We start from the raw sequence: 27,637 nt of genomic DNA, 5'->3' as shown, positions 1-27,637 counted from the left end.
TTAATATACAAACTTCTAATGAAGAAAGATATAAATTAAGTGCACATAAAATTATAATCCTTCCTGAATTCATTTTATTAGTAATCAGTTTAAATCAGTTAATATTTTAATAGTTATTATTTCATTTTCTTTTCAGAAATGAAAAACCAGCACAGACGTGCGTAAAAAATGAACTGTCTATAGATGAATGTACGGATTCTACGTTGGTTTCAATTTTCGTTAAAGAAGAGAAATATATAAAGCAAGAAGATTGCAGTGTTCAATACAAAAACGTAAGTTTGAGACATGAGCCTTCCAAGGATTCACTGACGCAAAAAGAACTTGAAAAAGCTGCAATCGAAGGAATTACTCATCAGAATTATGCAGGCATGAAAAAACAATTCAACAGACAAACGTTTTATGAATGTAGCATATGTACGAAACTTTTTAGATCGAAGAACTTGTTTGAAGGTCATTTAGTGGCACATAGTGACGCTCGACCCTATCAATGCGACGTCTGTGGCAAGTGTTTCAAGAGAACCAATACTTTAGCGGTACACAAGCGAATTCACACTCACGAGAAAAACTTTGTGTGCGACGTGTGCGGTCACGCGTTTATACAAGCTTCTCAGTTAGCTACTCATTACAAGCGTCACTTCGAAAAGTATACTACATACTGTGAGATCTGCAACAAGGGCTTCTTCACGAACGCTGAGCTTCATGGACATATGAATGTGAAGCATGGCGCCAAGGAACACGTATGTACTGCTTGCAACAAGTCTTTTCCCAATAATCACACCTTGGCGCGACACTTGAAAATTCATGATCCGAACTTCAAACCGGTGAAGCACCAATGTGAGTTCTGCGGCAAGATATTCGCTTACAAGAACTCGTTGGTAGTCCATGTCAAGTCGCACACCGGCGAGAACAAATACGACTGTCATTTATGCGGTAAATCCGTCTCATCTAAAGGATCCCTTCAGGACCATTTGCGTCTTCATGGCGGGAAGAAGTCCCTGGTCTGCGATGTTTGCGGCAAGGCTTTTCACAAAAGAACGACATTGGTCGTGCATAAAAGAACTCATACCGGCGAGAAACCGTACTCGTGCGATACTTGCGGAAAATCTTTCACGCAACATTCGACTCTCGTTATACATAAACGATATCACACTGGTGAGAGGCCATATCAGTGTAGTTATTGCAACAAATCATTTGTGTCTAGGGGATTGCTTAATGCTCATAATAAAGTACACATGGTTAATGAAATGATGATGCAATCAACATAGTCAATGTTTCTATTATACTGTGTCAGTTGCATCTCATGTTTAAAACATTGTGTATAGTGATATTATCAGACTTATATTGATTCAAGCGATGAAATAAAGTGCAACGATATTAATAAACGCCGTATTCTACATTTATTTTGATGATGCTGGCCCACAATGCTGTATGATCAAATATTTTAATGTTAATTCTTTTGGCCGGAATCATAATATGTTATTATGTGATATCTGACATATTTTGATATATTGATCTCTTATTTTTATTTGTTTTATTGATTTATTGAAGTGCTATTTACAATGTATTAAAGCTGCTATCTACTCATTGCAGCCATCTTGGATTGTGGCGTCAGAAAAGCGATAAAGTATCAAACAAAAACTTTTGTAAATTATATTAAAACGTATTTTTTAATAAAACATTCGCAATTGATAAAACAGATTTATAAAATAGACCGAAAACTTGCGCTCTAATAATTAATAAATAACCATATACTTGCAATTGAATTATGTAAAAAAAATTGAAACAAACTGTATGTCGAATTGATATCAATTCAGATAAATATGATTTTATTCCGAAATAAAATTAGTTTTTCCGAATATTTTGTAAGTATATCATATTTAAATCAGATTTTATTGAAAAATGAATGACTGAATTTTTATTATGTGTTTTCTCGCTTCTGATATCATTAATTGAATTCTGAGGATTTATTATCCGTCATTAGAAACCTCAAACAAATTTATTTCATTAAAAATTGAATTGCAAAGTTTTTCTATGATTCTGACGTGAAGTTTTCTCTTTATCTTTGACAGGTGACGTATTATAAAGTGGATTATTATTATAAGAAATTAATATATTTATATAAAAAATGATTGAACAATATCGTAAATATAGCAAATGCCGATAGACAAACAGAAATATCAGGAAAGATTTATGTAACATTGTTTATTTTATATGGATTGCAGTAAGAGCTATAATTTTTTTTTATATTGAATATATTCCTGCATTATGTATTATTAATATAAATAAAAATGTATTATTAATATAAAAAAAGTGCTACTCAGAGTTATGACTATCAAATGTTTCATCATCGCTTTTTTCATATTTAAATGTCTCTATCGTTAGATATAAAATGACAAACTATATATAAATGTAATATAACGATTTTGATTATTTTTTAACCAAATTATCTAATTTATCACATAATAAAGCTGCAAATTTGCGCATGTTCAGAAATTTTACTTACAGGAGTAGAAATAATATGCTAGACAACGAGACCAGACAATGAAAGAAAGATCGTTGCCATATAACAAGGATATTCGATACTGATATCCCCCTGAATTTTTCCATTTCAGGTACAACCAGCTACAGTTTCCTGAAGACTATTACCCGATGTTCTCTAAACTTGATCTGGTGAAGAAGAATGGCGAACCTGCGAAGTCCTCGTCGAAATGCCTGGATCCGGTGGACGTTACTGATGAGACAGCAGTTTCAACAAATCCTGAACAAGACGTCATAAAGCAGGAAGTAAAGTACAGTGAGGATGACGAGGAAGATCTTCCTTTGGCGTATCACTGTAAACTCTGCGGTGTCTTCTTTGCCTCGCAGTCTTTGTTGGATAATCATGAGATCGAGCACAAAGGTAAGCGGAAGAATACATGTGCCCAGTGCGGCCGGATCTTCAGAACTGGTATTAGTCTTCGCAAACACATGAAGACGCATTCGGTACGTAAAAGCAGTCGCAAAAGCAACTCTTCAGGAGTGAGCGATCGTATCGCATCATTGAAAAAGGTGAAGAAAGAAAAGCCTGAGCTGGAGTTTCTTTGCAAAACTTGTAACAAAGTTTTTCGACACAAGAGCAACTATCAGAAACATTTATTGCGTCACACAGTAGGCGATCTCCCCTGCAAACATTGCCCCAAAAAATTTCGGTTGTTTCGTGACTTAACGAGGCACGAGAAGACGCATTTCCTACCGAGTTACGTGTGCAAGGAGTGCGATTACGAAACTACTGTTTTGGCGGCTCTGAGCATTCATATGACGCGACACATGGACAAAGCGGATCTGCCATTTAAATGCAATGAATGCGACAAACGTTTTCGTAAGAAGCTCGATCTTCAGGAACACTATAATATTCACTCGGGCGAGAAGCCGTTTGTCTGTCAGCTCTGTAACAATGCCTTCTACTTGAGACGACAGCTTTCCGCACACTGCAGACGCACGCATCCCGAGCTGAAGGCCAACAAAGTGACTAGTACCGCTTGTGACATTTGTGGCCGCGTACTTGCCACGAAGAGGTCGCTCTTCCGACACAAGGAAAGCCACAATCCGACGAAGCTGTATCTTTGCGATTACTGCGGAAAGAGTCTCAGTAGCGCTGAGCACTTAAAGAAGCACAGGCGGATTCATACCGGGGAAAAACCTTACGTTTGCGACATCTGTGGAAAGGGTTTCACCGATTCCGAAAATCTGAGGATGCACAGAAGAGTACATACGGGGGAGAAGCCGTACAAATGTGACCAGTGTCCGAAAGCATTCTCACAGAGATCGACGTTGACTATTCACAAACGCGGACACACCGGGGAACGTCCTTATGTGTGCCAGATATGCAATCGTGGATTCTCTTGCCAGGGCAACTTAACGGCCCATCAGAAGTCTACGTGTGTTTAAGAACTTTGACTTGTTTTATGAATGACTTGTTGATGCGATTTTCGTTGACGACTACATTAAACGATAATAACAGTGCGATAGTACGTGTTTACGCGTTGTTGTTGCTTATATATCGTAACAACAGAACAGACAGAAATTCTGAAACAAGTTTTGAATTATTATAGATTATATTATCTACCAACTACGTTGGACAATGTCGACGGAGCGTTATACTCACGATATTGATCCCGATACTTCTCGATAAATTTCTACAATATCTTTTGTACACTTGTTGTAACATTTGTGTAACCCGTGCAACGCTCAAGAGACAAAATAACGCGCGATATTTGTCCGTTCAGTTTTTCATGAATTATACGGTTATACATTTGTACTATCGTGCTCAAAGTGTTCCGTTACGAATATTGTTGTTCTATTTTTTTAGTGTAGATAAGGATAACTTGTAAGCCGAATAATGCCAATGTTGTTGAACGACGAATTCGTTTTCTTTCCCTTATTTTTCTCTTTTCTTTTCTAGAGTTTCTTTTCTAAGGCGAGACCTCAGACTTATTCGTATGAATGTGGATAAATGCATCGATAAATTTATGTTATCATTGATATTCGTTATTATACGTTTAATAAAATAACTCATATATAAAATAGTGTTTGTAACTTTGAAATTATCTTATCTTTGTTGATTGTTCCTTGATTTTGAAATAAGAGAACGTCATTATTTCCAACGTCTGTATAAATTGCAAAGTTGTAAAATTGCCAAATTAGTCCTTGGGTCATTCTCGTATGAAACTTCGGATGAAGGAGAGAAAGTATCCATGTCATGTGTATGTATCAATGTCTTGACGATATAATTGCGTTTAAATATGAATGCTGAAAAATTATTGTTGTTGCTTACAGAATTCTCGAATTCGGAGAGTTGATGGGAGAACGTTTCAAGAATGAGTTTAGCGAAGAAAAATCCGAGATGTACAATTATTCGCTAGAAATAGAATCAGATTCAACGATAAGAAACTTAATAATTGAACAAAAGAAGAAAAAAGAAACAATATTGAAAAAAGCATGTGATGAAAACGTTAGAAATACTATGATTAATATTGAAAATGAAAAAGAAAAGTGTGCGTGCGATATATGAATGTCCTATATGCCATGCAACATGTCTTCTGCTTTGTAGATATAAAGAACACATAGTGAAGCATAGCGATGTAAATCCTTGCACGATTTGCGAGAAAACCTTCAAACGCAAATCGGATATGAATAATCACATGCAGATTCGCAGTGACGTCACATATACTTGTGATCTATATGGCTTGATTTCGAAAGTTTCATTTGATGCCCATATTTGGCGGGTGCACAAGCGCGACTTTCGACGTCGCGAACAGTGCTACATCAAAAGATTTATGTCGAATTATAATTTCGAGGATCACAACTGTTACAAGGTGAGTTAGCGAAGAACTTGGTACTAAAAACTTTATTTATGATTATTGCAGCTTACAGAAGTCATACCTTGCATACAAACGTGTGATTCATGGAATTCAGAAGTCCGCACCGAAATAATAGAAAAATTTTATCTCGGAGCTCAGCCTTCGCAGTCACATGAGCCTGCACTTGCCGAAGTTCTTGTACGCCCAGTAAAATATTAGCGTCGAATTAAACATTAGAGCGACATGAACATATACATATCGGCGAACGACCCTACCAGTGCATGTTATGCTCGAAAAATTTTCGCGAGATACGCACGTGTCAAGATGCATAAATTTATTTACACAGATAAAAAATCATACAAATGTGATATCTGCCAACAATATTTCACGCAATATAACAGCGTGACGACACATCATCGCAAACGACATCCCAACGTCAACGTTCTAACCCGGCCAAATAGTTATCGGCCATCCCCGTTGCTGCTCAGTCGACTTGAATTGATTTGAAAGCCGAACTACTAGAGAATTTGATTAGACACATCTAGTGTGCATTGATGCATATTAAAGTCGTACATAAATTGACGTAAAGATGTGTGTTTAATATAAATATAAAATAGGTTATAAACCGTGAAATTTTTAATATATTTTATTATGCTGTCAAGTAAAATATGTATTTTATAATTCAAAATATTTGCATTTCATTTTTACACCCAGATTAAATCAGTGTACAACAATTGTAATATGTATTAATGCGCTTTGTGCGCTCAACCGAATTTGCTATAAGTAGATGGTACGTCATACTTACGAATTTGTTGGAATGGTAATTGCTGAAATAATTATTTTTAATGTGTGTAGATACTGTATGGTATTTAAAGAATTATATGTAAATTTAGAAATTTTAAGTCAAACAAAGCTTATAATTTTGTTTCTATCCTAATATACTTAAATATTTAATCGCTTAATCTTTAGAAATTGTATAATAGCAATAATATCAAACAAATTAGTTAAATAATTTTACTAGAATTTTATTGAATATTACTACTGATTATGGAAAACTCTTGATTTTGGCAGTTGTGACAGACAATGGATATTTTGTGTTTGTACTGATTGAAATTAATGGATGTTTTAGGGGACGGTGGATGACAGTGTGGGATGATATATGTCGGAATGTATTATGATGTGATAGAGATTACTTCTAAAGAAAGTGTGAGGAAATGATATAATCCAGCAAAAGGAGACAGAAAGAAAAGATTACAAGGAACAATGAAAAAGAACAAAGAAGAACTTTAAATAGAAATAGAAACAGACAAAGGGAGCAGACAATTAAGACAATTACAATACAAGAGCCGGGTACACAAATTAAGTATAACTTGTTCGATTTGTAAGAAAGTATTGAAAGTGTCGAGAAGAGGTAATAAGTTCTATGAGCATGTTCTTACGCATGCCGGTATCAGGCCATATAGCTGCGATATCTGCCGTGAAGACTTTACTCAATGATCCAGTCTTGGCACAGAAGAAAACCATCCTGGTCTTTTTTTACTCTACATGTCGCAGGTTTCCATTGCTGGTTTAGCTAAAAATGTTTTATAGAAGCTCGAGAAACTGTAATGAATCTAATGAACGGCTTATTAGACGATGTTTTAATATATCATTATTTGTACAAAAGTCATTTAATCTACAAATGTATAATAAAAATGCTCGAAAACATATTTTTCAAAAAATATGTTTGATAGTTTGTGAGAATATAAAAATACTGTTAAACTGTTAGAGATACATCGAATATCCGAAAAATATTCGGTATTCGATACTTTTTACTATTCGGTTGGATAGCTGAGTATCGTTATAGTATTTGGCTATATATGTATATCCAGCTGAAATTTTATATTAAAAGGTTGATACAGAATTCTATTCTTTTCAACTAAACTTTTTGCACAGTTCAACTTTTCTCTTTTTCTTTTTACGTTGGGGAAATAAAGGAAAAAGATAAACTGTGCAAGAAGTTCAGTTAATGCTGCATTTGGGGAGCACAATAATAACAGCCTCAGCGCTGTTGTGTCATTCTATCTTTATTATTCATTAGACATAAAACAAGAATAGGATATAGAATGACGTTGATAGCGCGCTTATCATTAAAATGAACAAACCTAAAATTGTCGCTATTTTTTTCCTTGCTTTCTTTTTTTTAGAATTTTGGGAAATTTATACCGGATATCCAGAAAATATCCGGTATCCATGTATATCATTTAAAACCTTTTGACGATTTTTCTTTCTTGCAAGTGCGTTTAGTTCTATTTTTAGTTTAATTTTAGTTTTTAATAAATGTGAAAAATATTTTATTCTAGAGGTATATTTTGTTATTGTATGTGTAAGGGAAAAAGTTAACTTGAAATCATGGAAAGGATACGTCCAAATTGCGATGTATTAAAAAAAATTAACGAGTCTTTATCACGATAAAGATTATAAGACTGATTTTTTATTTATACTATTACTTTCAATTATTTAAATTATTCGGGACATACGTTCTCTCTATATAAACATCTTTTATGAATACAAAGTATAAGTATTTAACATAGCTAAATATTTATCTAAAATAGCTGAAATATGTGTTAATAATGCTTAATTAATAATAAGATATGTATAAGTGTATACATATATACATAAAATTTCGTATTATGAATAATCATTTGGATAATCGTTTGTAATTAAACAAACACTAGTAAATAAAAAAGAATGTATTTTTGTAAGATTTATTTGTATAATCAATTAAGTATGTTAATATTATTACGAGCATAATATATATTAAATAATATTGTGTACGAAAAAAGATGATGTAGTAACAGCACATTAAATCTCATTTGAAAATAATCTTAAATTTAATAACAGTATTAATGGAATAAATATATATTTGCTTTATTAAAGACTAATGCTGTTAATACATAATTTTTTTCATTTGTTTTATGGACGATATTCTTATTGCATAATAGCTAACTTTATTTTGTGCAAGAAAAAAATATTTTTCACAATTTTTTACATTTTTTGAAGTAAATTTACTTTCTTGCATTTATTTCAGACTCATTGCATCTCTCTGGATATAACGGAATACAAGTGCGTGTAAAAATTTTATATAAAAAATATTAAAAATTGGTAAAAATATACGTAATTTTCTAATGCTATCCCTATGAAAATTTTCTAATAATTGATGAAATTGATGGTGACGTCCACAATATAACAACACAGTGAGATTTATTTTATTATATATAATGGTTAAGGAGGTTTTTTTATGTCACACTTGGTTACTTGCTATTTGAATATATAATTAAAACAAGTATTGATACTTTATACACTGACACGATTTATCCCTGTTTCAGGGAAAAGCCTATCATCAGGCAGACAGGAGGAAGGCAATACCAAAAAGGACCCGTTCGTTTTGTCTCCATTTTATTGGACTCTTGGAAACCTGTTCAAAGTGAAACTAATTCTACAAGTGAAAAACTTAAATCCGTTACGATACAGTGTCAAAATGTGTCAAATGAATCGATTAATGTAGATTTGTCATTAGATTCACAGAATTCATCTATAGCAACTGTCAAAGGCACCAATATTTCAATTAACAATGTTCGATCTTTGTTGAATGTGAAATCATCACAAGTCTCCGATTCTCCGAATTCACACAAAGAAATCACCGAAGTAGATGAAGTCATGGAAGAAATAAAAAATACATGTCCATTTTGCGAGAGGCATTTTAATAATGCAAAGCAAGTTGAGCAACATGTAAAATATGCACATCGTAAACCATATCAATGCGACAGGTGTAAAAGAACTTGTTACACGCCAAAGGCGCTGGAGGCGCACAAAAGAATACATCGGCCGGATTATTTCTTTGAGTGCGAAATCTGTCATGTGAAGTACAAAAGTGAAGATGGACTAAAAAGACATTACATTCGTGCTCATAGCGATTATGAATCAAGATACGTTTGTGAACATTGTGGCCGCAGTTATAAGCTGAAGATTGATCTAACGCATCATATGAAAAGAACCCACGTATCGGATCTACAAATCTGCCGTTTTTGCGGCAAGAAGGTCAAGGACGTCAAAGGCCATGAGTGGCGACATCAGAAACGAAATCGTGAGATCAAGTATGAATATCCGTGTCACCTGTGCCGTAAAAAGTTCCACCATAGAAGTAGATTGGACAACCATCTGATGTTGCATAAAAAAGGTTTTAAATGTGAGATTTGTGGAAAAGAGTACAGTGGTACTCGCGAACTCACAAGCCATAAACGTTTTAAGCACGGCCAGACAAACGTCTCCACTTGTATTCTGTGCCAAAAACCGTTCCTGTCCATTAGCAATTTTTATCAGCATGTGCTCACCCATGCCAGCATACGGCCATATAAATGCGATGTTTGCGAAAAGGACTTTACGCAACGCTCCAGTCTACTGAGACATAGAAAACATCATCCTGGACCGTTACCGCCGTTATCATCGTCCCATCCGCAAATAGCCGAGCTCGCCAGAAATTATCTTGAAAAGATAAAAAATGACCATATGGATAAGAGTTTCGTATTGGATTCACAACCGATTGACGGTTGATGTTAACAAAGGATTATAAAGTAATATTTTGAAATTATTGAGGAATGTATAAAACATATGAACTATATATTAGAATATACGATTCATACAGATAAGTTTTTTCGATTGTATCTTGTGTACGAACAAAGCGTATTTACATGATGATACTTTTGCCTTTTCTAAAGAAAAAGACTGATAAATTTATGCACACTTATAGAAAAATATATATTCTTAATACTATTGTTTTCTTTTAGAAAACAGTATTTGATATATGTTTGATATACAGGGCCCGGTCGAATAATATGTAAAAGCGGGCACGGCGTGATTCCTTATAAAAAATTAAAAAAATATATAGAATAAAATTTTTCGATTTTCTACTTAGTTTTCAAGAAAATCGAGTTTGAAAATCCGCTGCGCACGTATGCTACGGCTAAACTATAGTTTGTTGAGCGACGTATAATAGTATAATAGTGTTTATAAACAATTCTCTACAACTTACGATGTCGAACACTCTTGCCAGTTTTCATTCAAATATCACGACGATGAGTTATACATCACTCGACGAATCGTAGCTTAACCGTAACAGCATATATACGCAGCGGATTTTCAAACTCGATTTTCTCGAAAACTAAGCAGAAAATCGAAAAATTTTATTCTATATATATTTTTTATAAGGAATCATGTGCCTGTTTTTACATGTTATTCGATCGAATCCTGTATGTTTTTGTGTACATTAATTAAAACTACATCAGAAAGAAATCTCTATATTAATATTTATGTATTTTACAAAACAGTGAATATTAAAAATATTCAACAAGAATTTCTATTTTATGTGAATATTATTAAATTATAAGATTTGATATAAACTATGAAATAAATGCAACGATTTAATATACAAATAAAATTATATTTAAAAATATTTTTTACTTAATTATGTTTGAAATTTCAGAACACGGAATATTTGTGTTGATTTAAATTATAATTTTTATTTAAACGCGTATTATTGCCGTAAAATAATGAATCATAGAATTAATTATTAATTATACATACGAAAATACTGAAAGCATTACTTTGTAGAAAAGAAATACATACGAGTTATATATAATTGAATCTATTTAACCAATATTAAAAATTTGAATTTTATGTTTAATAGTTATATTGATTATACAAAAGATTTGTGATTTGTGAAAAATTTATATTTTCTGATTTTTCTTTAGATTTTTATTTTTGCCATATAGGTAAGCTTTACTTTTATAAGTATTTAGTATTTTCTACTAAAAGTATTGTAGTTTTGAATTAATTTCGAAGAATAAATTTTTTAAGAATGTGTGATTTCGAATACCGAATATTTTGTACAAAAATGAATTTTTCTTTATATTTTACGAGTATATGTACAAATTTACATTTATGTAATTTTATAACAATCATGATTTGTTAAATATAGCGATACATTAAATTATATTTTTTTTTACTTATTAAAATAAATGTTTCAGAAGTCAACGAATTATTGTATTAAACGATTATATATATATATATATATATATCAAAGATGAAGTATTATATTATAAAAAGAGTCCAAGTCTTCCAAAAAATTAGGAAAACTAAAGTTTCAACGGACGCTTAAATAAAAGAAAATTATTTTTTATTTAATCGTATGTTAAAACTTTATACATATATATATATTATACTTTATATATATATTATATATATGTATACATATATATATATATATATAATATATGTCTATATAATATTAAGTAATTTTCTTGGAGAATATTTGAAAAACAAGGATCAAACTGTAATGCATGAGAGTGGACCGAATTCATCGAATATTAAACAATTTATCAATATATATTTTACAGATTGAAATTTTAAGAATCTTTAGGCTCATCATGACGATTAAAATTTGCTCGAGCAGTTTAACAAAGTTTTAATCATGATTGTAGTAAAGGATTGTAAGTCTGAGATTGGATATTCGTGTCTGAAATATAGTATTCTTATGCGTGTAATCGGTTGATTAACATATTTATTGTTTCTACGTGATCAATTCATAAGATTGAAATTTTTCAAGAAGATGAACGGTCAAAAGTGCAAAATTTATTTTGTTGAAGAAAACTTGTGAGTTGATGGATAATCATTTGCTGATCCTACTATCATCAGAATTGTATTCAGAAATATAAAGATTTGATGAAGCGTCACAAACGTCATGATATGGAATGCAGGATATAAAGCAAGATGACTTTATCTATTCTTGCAAATCAACTCACGTTATGACATTTGTGATGTGAATTTTACGCAGCGATCTATATCTCACGAGGCGTGGAAAGAAAGATTTTTATTGTCATCTGTTTTGAAAGTGTATTTTATTTAGAATGATTTATTCTATTCTTTAATTTAATTTTGTTTTTTTTTAATGTTGATACAGGAGTAAATGTACAAAAATGCAGATGTTGCACTTTTGGTACATATTGATTATTTAATTACAATATCTGGACTTTAAAGCGAAAGCTAATTAAATAATGTGTTACATATTGTTATTATTTTGAAAATGTTTTAATAATGATGTTTATTTAATATCAAGATTGTTGTGCCTATTTTTTTTTAATGCAATTTTTTTTAATGCAAACAATACATATTCAGTTTTAATTATACAGAAAAAAATTTAATTTTTTAATATAAATTAAATGCAATAAATAATCTAAATAAATATTATATATATTATACATTGTATTAAAGCTTATTTATATATTAATGTATAGTTCAACGTTTTGCGTTTTTAAAAATGTAAGTTAATTTGTCAGTTACTATTTATTGTTATAAATAGATGTTAAGACAAGTATTAGAATAATAATGAATATTTATACCTAAGGAAGTATTTCTATAACCAGTAGAAAAAAATTATTTATATAGAATTCAGCTTTGCTTCTTTATTGAAACTTTTAACTCTGAAATTGCACCATGCATGTTCGCGTGCAACCAGCACGTCCATATCCTCATTGTACTAACGAATAAAAATCGACTGACTGATTTTTATAATTTTTTTAGGTCCAATCAGCTAGATCCACTCTCGTCAACTTTTCTGATAGTAAAACTGGAAGACGATTATTTTCGCATCCCAAAGTCATTGAGCGTGTTTATGATGAAAGAACCTCCGCCTACCGAAGAAAATAGTTTCAAAGCTGAGTCGAAAAAAGATGAAGTAAAAACGGAGAAGGATCAAGAACGAATTGAGACTAGAAAGAAAAATAAGATAGCCGTCGAGGATTTGGATGATTTGGACGATTTGGATGACACTCCTTTGGACTTTAGGAAACGGCGTAAAGATGAACTCTCGAAAACACGATCCGGTAAACACATGACTAGTTCAAAGAAAAAGTCGCATATCTGCCAGATTTGTTATATTACGTTCGACCGCAAGAGCAAGCTCACCAGTCATATGTTTAAGCATAGCAATTCCCGTCCGCACAAATGCACGATCTGCTCCAAGGGCTTCAAGACCAGTGCGTATCTTTCTAGGCATATGGAAATCCACGACGAGCCCGCGCAGCTTCACGCGTGTACTCTGTGCGAATTTAAGGCGCGTACGAAACCGTATTTGAAGATACATTACATTCGCAAGCACACCGAGGACTACAACTACAGCTGCGAACAATGCGGCAAGATGTTCAAGGTACAATCTGACTATACAACGCATATGAAGGATCACGATACAGAATCCTGCGTTTGTGACATATGCGGCACGTCTTATCCCAGCAAAAGTTCCTTGTATTTCCACAAGCATTACAAGCACAAGACGAAGATTAAGGAATTTGAGTGCCAAGTTTGCAGGAAGCGCTTCAAGACCCAGAAAAATCTTGACAGTCACGCTGAGCTGCATAAAATGAAGTACGTCTGCGAGCAGTGTGGTATGGAGTTCAAGTTCAAATATGGTCTCACAAAGCACCTCAGGACGCACTCGGGAGAAAAGTCGTATCTCTGTGCAATATGCGGCAAAACCTTCGGCTGTCTCAGTTCACAAAAGATTCATCTGTTGACTCATGTTGGCGAGCGACCTTACGTTTGCGACATTTGCGGTCAAAGCTTCACTCAGCGATCGCCAATGATGTTGCACCGTAAAAAGCATCCTGGCGTACATCCACCGCCTCCACCTATTAAAATTACGAATCTCCTGCACGGCGTGCAAGACAAAATTGTTGTAAATAAAAGTGCCAAGTGATTTGTGTGTATAAACAACAGATGAATTTGTGATATAAAGAGAATGACCTTATGGTTCTCTAATATACATATATAATCTCTAAAAGCGCGTGATGTGCAAACAGATGATTTTTAAATATTATCTCAGTGGCGATACATTTGTAATGTAACGCAGTTTAGACAATCTCGTCTACATCAAAGGCGATATATTATTGTCTTGTGACATGTAAATTTTTAAATCGGAGGATCCTTTTTTTGATAGTACATGCTGCTATATTGGTATGTTGACTTTGTATTTAAATTTGTTGAAAAATTTACTTGAAAATAAGTTATAAATGAATACTATATCAGGTTTGTTAGATTTACGATTAAATTCTAACATTTCTCTCTGCATTCAAGTATTTATTTATTCTCTAATAAAATTTTCGAAGAATATTCGAAGATTGTAATTATCTTACTGAATTGCAAAACTATTCTGTTATTTTTTAATTTTTTTTTTTGAAACTTTTAATATATTCATGTTATGATTATAAATCTGTTGGCAATATAACAGGGTTGGCAAAAGTTCACATTTTTTGGATAAAGTCCACGCCAGTGATAAAAACCGGTATTTTCCGGAAAAAACCGGCAAAAAACCTGGTCTTTTCTATTAAAAATAATCAAATAAATAGATTTGATTATTTTGAGTAAAAATACATTAAGAGGAAGACATAAGAGCCCTGTATGGGTTTGCTTTGAATCTTGTACAGTTGACAACACTATTAAGCAGAAATGTATTGCTTATGGAACATTAGTTAGTGGAAAAGCTCCACGACTGAAACAACATCTTCAAAAGTATAGTAAGTATGAAAAAAACGATGATGATAATTCAAATAAAAGTGAATCAGACAGGAAGAGTGAAATGAATAAATCAAGTAAAAGAAGAGAGATTAGAGATGCATCGATACCGAATCACCTTCATGTTCTTATATTTTAAAGCAGCAGTTTTATAGTTTTTTATTCCAGTTTATTATTCCAGTGAATAAACTCCGGACCGGTAAAATCCGGAATTTACCCTGGTTTTTTCCACCCACTGAATTTTTCCTGCCAACCCTGCAATATAAATACACAATACAGTACAGGAAAAGTGATGCCTATATTAATCTAATATTAGATATAATTTTTTTCTTATGTTATACTGTATCTTGAACTCGTTCATCGTGTAATTACATTTCATTTTTATATCGAAGTCTTCCAAATTTGTTTATGAATTGAGTTTAATGAAAAATATGTCACCATCTTTGCAATATCAAATTCAATTTCTTTTGAAATATGATAACATTTACTATAATTCTTGTATTCTCTATTTTTTATATTTTGACTAACAAGTAAGATTGTGATATATTTTCGTTAACGATAAGTTCTATTTTTTATAGAATAATAATTTTGCTTTTTATATTCACACACTGCAGCATGAAGGCATACACTATATCTTTTGACATCATTTAATAAATTTATCCGTGTGTGTAATTTAAATTGATGATGAGAATGTTATCTTCTATTCAGTTTTTTTTAAAATAGAAATTTATTTTGAAAAAGTTATCGAAAATATTTTATGATAATAATCCTCGTCATATTCGCTTTTGTATTGATAGTAAACTTTTATCATATGGGATGATGCAATGTACAGTATAAAATTGATGTAAAATACTAAATAAATACATATGTTTTTAGTAAATGAATGTATTCACACTTTCTACGATTGAAATATACATTGATGTGAATCCTTTTTTTTTTTTTTTTTTTTAAAGAAACTTAAATATAATGAAATAACATAAGAAAATATAATATACAGGGTGTTTGACAATTAATGATTAAACCCTTACATAGAGGCAAAATGAATTAAACTGAATCGAAAAGTCCTCTCTACTATTTTGCAATTTTCGCTGTTGGGCGGACGGACACAAAACACATTTGGCGATCTTTAAAAATTAATATCTTATCAACCCCATTGTGAAAATTGTAAAATGGTAAAGGACTTTTCTACTTAGTTTGGTCCATTCTGTCGATATGCAAGAGGATAATTATTAATTATCAGTCAGCCTGTATTATGATTATTAAATAGTAGTCGTATTTTCACAGTAATAGAAAACAACTTTTTTGTTGCTGTGATGGATGTTTTTAAAAATATTTAAAGATATTTAAAAAAACAATTATTTAAATATCTTATATTAATGTGAAAAAATCTTTTTTTAAAAAATGAGTGCGAATGGGGATATCATATAATAAAGTTAACATGTTAATGCTTCGTTAACGAATAAGAATTTTATCAATAATATTAAATCGACTGAAAATTTAAGGAGAATACATTACTTTTAAATATCACATACTCAGATATTATTAACACAAAATTGATAAACATATTTAAGTAAAACGCAGTATAAAATAATGACAAATGTATGTATTTTCCATTTTATTCGTATAAGAATTACTTAAATATAATGCAATAAAAGTTGTAAAGATGCTCTTGATATAAAGAACTTTTTTATAACAATTTACAATTTTATATTGCATTATCATAATGTTATATTTCTTGTTGTATGTTAAATAAATATATAATGTTTAATGTATTGTGCAAAAGGGATGTTTTTACAGCCGATAGACAATTTCTGTATATACTAATACTTGTTTTGCGTCACTGACTTATTTTTCTTGCTTTTAGGTCTAAACCATGTGATCTTCTTGAACAAACTTCTTTAAGATTCAAAGCAACCATCAATTTTTTTTTGTGCCGATATAAGATCCTTATGAATTTATCAAAGATGAAGATAAAAGTGAGATCGTAGAATCGTTATGTCTTTTATCATTAGTAAAAGTGGAAGCTGCTGATGAATTCATGGAGAAAAAAATTAAAAGGACAAATTGAATCTAACATTAAAAAATATATAGTAAAAATTTAAGTTGGAAAAAATTTAAAGAGAGAGAAATTGCAAATAATATTTGCAGAAACTGAAGAAGCGATATTTACGGAAGATTCTGCAGGATCAATTATTCGTTACATAAAAAGGCATGCAATGAATGCATTCAAACGAATACAAGTTTTACTGTGTCATATACAACAAGATTACAATTTTTAAAGCAAGAGGATCTCGACAACCATATGTGGTAGCACGATAAGATTTACAATGAGCGAAATTGCAGTATTCAACTTGAAGAGATGTTTAGTCACTTAATCACAAGTCATCGCTGTATATTTATGATTTACGCGTACAAGCTATCAAAAGGAGATGTAACTGTGCGTAAGAAGTATCAGATGCACACTTAGCGACATTATCTATGTCTCTTGGGAAGAAAGTAGTTATTTTACTTGTAATGCTGTATTTAGTTTTATATACATATACATAATTAATAAGTCTAGTTCAAATATTATAAGAAAAAATGTGAATTGATGAGGGATAAATAAAAAAATAGAGCTTAAATTAATTATAAACCTATTTGCTTGAAACAGTTATTTATTAAGTGATCTATACATATTAAGTTACCGAAATTTATATTATGTTATTTTTTCTACTAACACACACACACACACACTTCTAATTTATATATAAGTGTAAATTTGAATTGTTACATAGTTTTAATAAATTAATTTTATATCCTTTTCATATCCTGGAAAAAGACATTTTATAACGTATTACTGAATATAAAAAAAATATGAATGAATTCGTGGCTTGCGAATTATATAATAGTTCCACGATTCAATCGTATCTAAAACTTTTATAGAAACATCTTTTAGACCTGGAGTAAGTAGTGATTGAGATGTTCAAATTCTAACAACATTACTGAAACTAACCGCTGTATTTTATATGTTTTAGAGAACAAAACTGCAGCGAGAAGATCTTGCAGATGGACGCTTCTGGTTGCTTTATTGCTGCAAAGGATTCAATACTGATGAAAGAACTGTGGCAGCACGCTGATGCTAATGATAAACTGCACTATTCGTTAGTACCGGTGTTAAAAGATGTCCATAAAACTGAGGAAACCACAAAACTTAATGTATTATCGTTGGCCTCTGTCGAAGTCCAAGAAATCAAGGATCAACAGAGCAATCAGAAAATCAGCGAATGTAGCGTCAGTAGTTGCATGGATTCCTTGATGCGTTTGCACAACGTAGTCATCGATAGTTACACTTGTGATAAGTGCAATATGAAATTTCCCATGCAGTCTATGCTAAGTCGCCACAAAATAACACACAATATGCATTCATGGCTTCGAGAAGGACGCCTGAAAGAAAAGTACATGCTATATTTAAAGACGAACGTTCGAAGACCATCCAAACAATTAAAGTTGCGTTTACAGGAAGCAAAATACGGGAGCAAATACGTATTTTACGTTTGCACCTTTTGTGATTTTGATTGTAATAGATTAGCAACTTTAGATGCGCATGTAAAGAAGAAACATAAGAAAGAAGTGGCTAAAACAAATCCTAAGAAATTCAATTGTACGATTTGCAGTTATGAATGTTTGAGTGAAACGAATCTGAACATGCACATGCGCAAGCACAGGAACAAGAATACAATGAGTTTTGTTTGCAATGTGTGTGATTTTGAATGTAAAAGAAGCACTACTCTAGCATCTCACTTGGCACAAAATCATAAGAGGGCTAAGAAAAATTTGGAGGCAAGTTGTACGGAAAAAAAACGTAGAATAACGAAATGTAACTACACGTCTCTCAAGAAGATTAGTCAAACAGCTTGCTCATACAGCCGCGGAACAGCTACTGCGTTAATTTCATCCGAGGATCCTAACTTAATAATTAAAACAGAAGTTAGTATTGAAGATAACAGAGAAACATCGGCGATCGCTGTTGATGTTCCAAAGACATCTAATCAGAAAAAGCCATCCGTTGAAGAACATTGCGATCTTTGCGATTTTACGTGCGCAAAAAAGAGCACGCTATATTCTCATAAACGCCGGCACAAGGTGGAGGACGTTAATAAGGTGTACACGTGCAATGAGTGTGGATTCAAAACTGCCAAGAAGTCGTCGCTATACTCTCATATCAAGCGAAAACATAAACAGCCACAGTCCTGCGACGGCGACGCGCAGCCGGAATTATTTTATTGCAACCAGTGCGAATACAAGAACAAGAACAAATATGAATTGAAGATACATGTCGCGCGCAAGCACACAGATGACTTCAAGTTTTCCTGCGAAACCTGCGGTAAGAAGTTCAAGGTCAAAGGCGATCTGACGAACCATATACGTTTCAGCCATCGGGAGCAACCGGTGATCTGCGATGTCTGCGGCAAGACTTGTCTCAATAGCAACTCTTTGTACGTGCACCAGAAGTTTGCACACTACAAGGCCAAGTACGAGTGTCAGATATGCAAGAGACGAATGGTCAGCCAGGAGAATCTCAATGAGCACATGCTCAGGCAGCACGAGCGCAGAGAGAATGTGGTATGCGAAGAGTGCGGCAAGACGTTCTCGCGGAACAGCAGATTGAAGGTGCATATGAGGATTCACACCGGGGATAAACCATACAGTTGCACCATCTGCAGTAAGTCTTTCGCCCGTAGGACAGCTCTCAAGCAACATCTGCTTATCCACACCGGCATCAGGCCATATGTATGCGATATTTGCGGCAAAGCCTTCACTCAGAAGCCGGGTCTAATCAGTCACAGGAAGTCGCATCCAGGTTCTCACCCACCTCTGCCGCGCGTCCTTATCGACCATATTTTGAACGATGTTATGAACGGTTGACATGGTGATTGATTAATGTAAAGTTTATACGTAAGATTCCAATGAGTGTACTTTTCATACAACTGGTTGTACTTTCGTAGGACGACAACTGTATTCCAAAATTCACTGCCAGTGCTGATATCTTACGGTGCACGTACAATGTAAGCTATAGATTGTTAGCATACTGGTAATGAATTTTGGACATATGTAGTGTATAAAAGAGAAATATCCTTGTGTTATTGATATTCATATACTATGTGAATGAGATACTTTCATTATACGAGTTTTTTATCGAGTGATATCTAGAAGTAATGATACATATAACAATTATCATATAAGACAACTCAATATATTATTTACAAAGAATTTTAATTGTTATATATATATATGTAAATGAATCTTACACGTATTTTTTATATTAGAATAAAATATCAATTGTATGCATTAAGTCAATTTTCGAAAATGAAATCTCTTTCTAAAACTTATTAATTTGTTTTGTTATGCATTATATATTATTGTCATTTAACTTGTTTATTCCGTTAATTAAAGAAGAATTAAGATTTGAAAATTTTCAAAATGAAATTATATTTTATAATATAGGGTTTTAAAATTGTTTATAAAAAAATTGATTATATTGAATCTCATTAGTTATTCCTGGTAATTTATTTGTTATCTTTTCTTTGGAAACATTCATGTTCTAAATGTATGTATGTGTAACATCATTGAATATATATATATATATATATACTGGGTGTTTGGAAAATAATGATAAATCTTTCGCATAGGTGTAGAATGTACTAAACTGAGAAGGAAAGTTCTTTACCATTTTACAATTTTCGCAATAGTTAACAAGATATTAATTGTTAAATATTGCCGAAAATTGGTCTTCAATAATTTTTTACTCAAATACTATCAACTTTACAGAAAAACTGCAAGAGACAAAAATGGTTGATTTTCTTCTCATAGGACTCTACGAATTTTTTATCAACTTTTTAATATAGCATTTTCTCATTTTTAACAAACAACTTGAAAAAATATGGTACTAAAAAATTCTGAAAAAATTATAAAAAAAATTCCTAGACCTTTATGAGGAGAAAATAAACAATTTTTGTCTCTTGTAGTTTTTCTGTAAAGTTGATAGTATTTGAGTAAAAAATTATTGAAAACCAATTTTCGGCAGCTTTTAGCAATTAATATCTTAACTATTGCGAAAATTTCAAAATGGTAGAGGACTTTTCTTCTTAGTTTAGCCCATTCTGCCTCTATGCGAAAGATTTATCATTATTTTCCAAACACCCTGTACACACACACGCGCGCGCGCGTATATATATACATACAGGGTGTTCAAAAAAGGTCGAGACCCCGGATTTACTCAGGAAGATGATATTTACAAAAAAAATATTTCAGACAAAAGTTGTAAAGTATAAAAAAATCTATTTACTGATAAAATCTGTAAATAGATCTTTTATACCTTACCACGTCTTGAAACATTTCTTTCAAAAACGTCATCCTCCTGGGTAAATCCGGGGTCCCGATCTTTTTTGAATATCCTGTATATATGTATATACATGTATGATTAGCTGTAATCGAATGTAATTAAACTGTTTAGCGTTACAGAATGTATAAATTAATACAAAACAAATTTTTGCTTACCACTAGAAATAAGTGTGACTATTGACTTGCTGTTGATTGTAATTTTTGAGAGATAGAAGAAATAATTGGAAAACGATATATAAATAATTAACAAAATCACAAATATGTTTTATCTGAAATGTGGCGCACCTCATCTATTTATATATAAAAAGATCCTTTATTCTCAATTTCAAATATTAAATTTATTTAGAAGAATAAAAGAGACAAAATTATGAAATAAAGATTCTAAAACTATTTTCATTCGATAATAAAATTTCTAACTAACATATTGTATTATTTTCAGGGTCATAAATGGAAATGGACGTTTTCTATATGGCAAAGAATCTATTCCAATGCAGCTGTGGAAAGTAGTTGATTTAGAAGGATGTCTCTGTTATGCCTTCCTTCCAGTAAATCACATATCAATAAAAACAGAAGAGAATCAACACAATCAGAAACAGATTGTCGAAATATTGAAAATCGGGACTGATGATATGGTAAATTTAGAAATTACAGATGATAACAGTGTAATTTATGCAGACGTATCGAACGATGATTATACAGTAAATGAAAACAAGAAAATCTTGTCAGCAGACGAGTTAGGTATGGATGAAGATCAACTTGACAATAAGAAGGAGACCAAGGTCTATGCTTGTGATAAATGCAATATTTCCTTTCCCATGATGAAGATGTTAAAGTTTCATTGGGATCTAGTGCACAAACAGGATAAAGATAATGTTACGTTCACCTGCAGTTTTTGTACCTTTGAAAGTACCAACAAATCGACCTTTTATTCGCATATTAACAGGAAACATTCCACGAACCGTGAAATTAAACGAAGAAAAAAGCCACAGGAATACTTGTGTAACTTTTGCGGATTTGAATCTCCAAACCGACGACGTTTAAAAGAGCACCTCGATCGCAAACACGGATCCGAGTATAAACATGACTGTGAACATTGCGGCAAGAAATTCAAAGTGAAGAGCGATATGAGATTGCATGTACGTTTCAAGCATATGGAGGATCCAGTAGTATGCGATATCTGCAATAAGACCTGCTCCAACACTAATTCACTGTATGTGCATAAAAAGTGGGCGCATTTCAAGCCCAAATATAAATGTGAAATCTGCAATAGGCGTTTAGTCACGCAGGAGAATTTGGATCAACATATCATTCTACAGCACAAGTCCAGAAAGAGTTTTATGTGCGAAGAGTGCGGCAAATCTTTCAATGACAATCACCGACTGAAACAGCATATGATGACCCACACCGGTGACCGACCGTATGACTGTCACATCTGTGGCAAAGCTTTTGCGCGTAGAACTGCTTACAGACAGCATCTGTTACTTCATACGGGAAAACGACCGTACATTTGTGATATTTGTGGGAAAGCCTTCGCGCAAAAACCTGGATTAATATGTCATCGAAAATGTCATCCTGGAGAGCACCCTCCTTTACCAGTGGTGCACATCGATCACATTCTTAACGATTTTATGAAGAAGTGAAAAAGTGTTCCAAACGTGAAATAATTTCACCAAGGCACTCATTTAAAAAAAAATAGTATAGAACTTCGTCATTATATATATTAACAATTTGAAATTACGTTCTACAAATTTAATTTGTAATTTTATTGATACTGAATGTATACTTTAAATTACATCTCACCAATTTTAACATCCTTCAGGGCTGCGTTCGAAAACGTTACCAGGATGTTTCCATATATCATATTATTCTTGTTTAACATTGAGTAACAAGAGAGTGTTCTGAATAATTCTCCACGAGAATTAAGTGAGGGACGGTAATCGTTTAGGAGACAATAAATTAAATTTCCATAATATGTAGAGGACGACATTGATAAGGAAAGTATATTATGCATGACAAGAAGTTATATGCCTCTAGGCAGGGAGGGGAGGTGGGATGGATCTAGTTTCGCGTGAAAAGTCGGACGACCCTAGGGAGGGGGAGGTGTGATAGAGCTCACTTTGCATGAAAAGTCAGAAAACTGTAGAAAATCGAAAATTCATATGAAACAGTACAATTACGAAGCGAGGTCCATCCCACTTCCACTCCGCTAACAGGCGCACGACTTATCACTCGAAGCGAGTTCCATTCCAAGTTCTGCTTCCAAGAGTACGACTTTCCATGATAAAATAAACATCTTTATACAAACTTTATTATGAAACTTCAATTTGTTATATTTCTTAAACCAATGCCGTCTTCCGCTTAATTCTTGTGGAGAATCACTCGAGACACTCACTCCTACAACATAACTAAAGGACATTCAAATCGGTGAGGTGTAACCCAAAATATACATTTATCATTTTATTATCTAGTACTTTTCATTGGCAATCTTTAATGTTCATACTAGTAGTACGTATGTATGTAAGATAAAGTAGATCGTTTTGTTTACTTTGAACACGATTAAAAATAATACATATATAATCTTCAAATAAATGTTTGGTTTTATGATCGTTATAATTGTTACGTGAATATCGCGTGATAATAAGGTATAAGGTTATAAATGTTACAGTGTGATAAACAGTAGTATGTCAATAAAAATAATCTCTCTGAATTATGGAGAAAATTTATTTGCAATTTAATATATTTTTTCATAAAATCTTACAAAATTTTTTATAAGTACAATTTTTACTATGAGAAATAAATTATAATAAAATGCTTTTATAAATTTGTTTTATATGATATATAAATAATAATCAACAATTATGCGTAAGTATAACAAATTGTATAGAATAGAATAATTTAGTTACTTCAGTTCACATGTCAAGAAGAGACTTTATTATATACATTCATTCACAATTTTTTTGAAATAAAACTTTACATATCAAAAGAATTTCAGGAACTTACAGAATTTCTGTATTTATAGAAATTGAAGGCAGATGCGTTTCAATCCTTATTTTCATAAAATAATAGCAAAATATATGTCCTATTTTAATCTTTCAAATTGGCATAAATAACATTAGAATTGATCAAATATCCTTATGGAAACATTATATTAATATTCATTTTTTATTTTTATTACAGGAAGGTCAATTATATGTGCTTTTTTGGAATAATTTTTGTTTCTATCTTGAATAAAAATCTATGATTTTGAGATCTTATTATAAGAACAACATTTTTTTCGGTTACTATTAATTTTGATAGATAACTAAAAATATTTTTAGAACTACATATAGTTATTAAATATTAATTTTTAAACTATGGCATTCTTTTTTAATTTTGTACACAACATAGAAATTCACAAATTTCCAGGTTGAAAATAATCACAAGTAACTCTTATGAAATAATTCACTTTTGTAACTTTCCAATTCTTTTATTAGTAATTTTTACGATATGAAACATTCAGAATCAAGAATTATGTATGAAATCTGAAATAATAAAAATAATTATTACAAATTCATCGAGTTATAAATTTGCACTTTAATTTACAATTCTGCCGTAGTTTTATTCTATTTTCTAATATTATATGAATATATATTATAAAATTATATTAATGTGCTAATATATTTAATAGTTTAATATTATGTACAATGAGTCATAGAAAGGTTGCAACACTTTTTTTTAATAGGTTTCGGAGCTAAAGCTTGCTCATAGTTAAACGTAACTGGTTAGATTCGTAAAAACGATAAAAATCAATCGCTCCAATGAGCAGAGTGCATTCTGAAACTCATCGAAAAAGTATTGCAATCTTTCTGTGATCCATTGCGATTAATTTGGAGCGTTTTTTCGTTATCCAACCAGAAGCTACCACAGCTAAGGCTATCTTTGTCTTCAAGGATCAGAAGACGAAAATAGTCTTAGCCGCGGTTGCTTCTGGTTGCATAATGAAAAAATGCCATTGTTATCCTATAAGCTTCCCACATCAACAAAATTTTTGTTTTTAAACCCCGAGTAGAGGGGTGAGAATAAATATAATTCTGCTAGTACCAATGTGTCTTCGCAAATTTAGATTTGAATGTAAGTAGTCCAAGATCTGTATACTTGCCAGCTGTAGAACCGTAATAAAGATATATCTTTGTAATGTTGTAGGAAGCTGAGAGCGGATATTTTTACCAGCAAAGCGGTGACGAATAAAACTGGAGCAAAAACATCGACTTTTGCATGTAAACAAGAAAAGAAGTCACAGAAGGATTGTGAAGAAAAATACAATTCGTTCGTCTGCGGTGTCTGTCTTAAATACTTCAAGAGCAAGTACTTACTGAAACGTCATGAGCTCACGCACACGGCGGAGATTATGCGCGGATGCGAAACGGACGTGAAAGAGAATTCTACATTCACTGACGAAGTGCCGCAAAAGCAGGCACCTCTCCCATGCGTAACGTGCGACTTTCGCTGCAACAAGAGATCCACGATGATCGCGCATCTCGCTGAGAAGCACGACGGAATCGCGAACAATGACAGATTCACCGGTGACAAGCGCGAGTTTACCTGCGTCGTCTGCAGCTTGGGGTTCACCCGCAAAGAGAGCCTGAGGTCGCACTTCATCCGTAAACATACTCAACATTACGCTTACTCGTGTGAACATTGTGGCAAGGGGTTCAAGGTTAAGGGTGACCTCACCACCCATACCCGGTTGAATCATCAGGAGTCACCGGTGGTGTGCGGTGTCTGTGGCAAGACCTGCCGAAATAGTCACAGTCTGTACACCCATCAGAAACATGCACATTACAAGGCAAAATATGAATGCCCATTGTGCCATCGACGGCTCGTAACACAGCAGAATCTGGATCAGCACTTGCTGACGCAGCATGAGAGGAAGGAAAAGTCGGTGTGTGAGCAATGCGGCAAGACCTTCTTCGAAAATTACGATTTGAGGAAGCACATGAGAATTCATACGGGCGACAAGCCGTACAGCTGCACAGTCTGCGGCAGAGCGTTTGCCAGGCACAGCAGCCTGAGCCAGCACCTCCTTCTGCATACCGGCGAGCGTATCTACGCATGCGATGTATGCGGCAAGACGTTTGCTCAAAAGGCCGGTCTTATCTGTCACAGGAAAATTCACTCGGGCGATCTGCCACCCTTACCAGTGATGCATATCGACCATATACTGAAGGAATTCATTAAGAAATAAAATCGCATAACTTGAAAACGTCATTGGTGCTTTGCGATCTTCATCTTTTGTTTTTCTCTCTCGTAACGATTAAAATGATTAAATAAATAATTTTAATAATTTTAAATAAATAAATAATTATCACATGTATCTACGTGCAATGAAACCATACTGCTGGTTAATCGTTGAAATATAAAACAAAAAACGAATTACGAGACATTTGCTTGCAATGTATGACTCATAGCGTTGATACAGATACGAAAAATTAAAAAATTTAAATGAATGGAATTAGCACAATTTTAGTTATAAAAACTTGTGGTAAAACGAAATTTGCAAAAATCACAAAGTTTACAATAAGATAATAATAATACGAAACTTATTATGAATGACTTTTAATATTACGAGATATGTGAAGCTTCTTAATTATTATTTTGATTATTAATATTTTTACATTAAGTTTAATATTTTCATCAATTTGATGCATTTAATTTTTCTATCTTATATATTATTTTAAAGATTCTTGAATATTACCATCGATAAAAAAAGTTGTAAAAACAATTCAAAATTTCATTCTATGATATCTAAGTTTTAAAATTTTACTTTGAAATTTTTTATTTTTCGGAAAAAATGTGTAAATAAAAGAATATTATAAAAATATATAAATATACAAATATTTCATTATTTAAAAATACGCAAAAATTTTTAAAAGTGATAAACTTATGTTTATTTTTTTTTTAATTTGCTTTTAAAGTTTAAGCATCACAATTTCGCGAATTTTAATTCAATTGCAATTATAAACAACATTATTTACGAGATATTTACAGTTTGAATTCTATTGTTATTTATGTTCTAAATATTACTTGACATTTTTCATTTCTCATCAATATTTTTAGTGTAGTTTAATATGATGTATTATTTAGAAATAAGCTAACTCTAAATGGATATTTCTAAAATTGTTAAAAAAAATAAATTGTACTGATTATACTGGATGTGTATTTGTGTGCAATACTTCTTTTTTTTTTAATATTTTGTTTCGAATTTTCCCATTTTATGACAATTTCGTAACTAATGTAGGTTGCAACGGAGTGCAATGCTGATCAACAAGAAGGGT

General features: G+C 32.2%; 2 protein-coding genes across 2 annotated transcripts in view; both read left to right on the top strand.

Moving 5' to 3' along the window:
• The window catches only part of LOC108767296 (uncharacterized), a 74,389-nt gene that overhangs the window by 27,445 nt on the left and 19,307 nt on the right, over positions 1-27,637 (top strand). The window contains 1 exon segment of the mRNA XM_018517060.1: positions 25,506-26,482. Coding sequence (XP_018372562.1) covers positions 25,506-26,482 — 977 coding nt within the window.
• Positions 8,415-9,969, top strand: LOC108767295 (zinc finger protein 525-like). The gene is made up of 2 exons (XM_018517059.1): positions 8,415-8,444; positions 8,708-9,969. The coding sequence occupies exon 2, from the start codon at positions 9,039-9,041 to the stop codon at positions 9,930-9,932; it is 894 nt and encodes a 297-aa protein (XP_018372561.1). The 5' UTR covers positions 8,415-8,444; positions 8,708-9,038; the 3' UTR covers positions 9,933-9,969.

This window comes from Trachymyrmex cornetzi, unplaced genomic scaffold (genome assembly GCF_001594075.2).
Source record: "Trachymyrmex cornetzi isolate Tcor2-1 unplaced genomic scaffold, Tcor1.1 scaffold67, whole genome shotgun sequence".
NCBI classification, from domain to species: Eukaryota; Metazoa; Arthropoda; class Insecta; order Hymenoptera; family Formicidae; genus Trachymyrmex; species Trachymyrmex cornetzi.
Note: the sequence above shows the minus strand (reverse complement) of the source record. Positions and strands in the feature narration are given on the sequence as shown.

Coding starts and splice junctions, on each gene's coding strand:
- LOC108767295 (XM_018517059.1), top strand. CDS start 9,039: ATGGAAGAAATAAAAAATACATGTCCATTTTGCGAGAGGCATTTTAAT.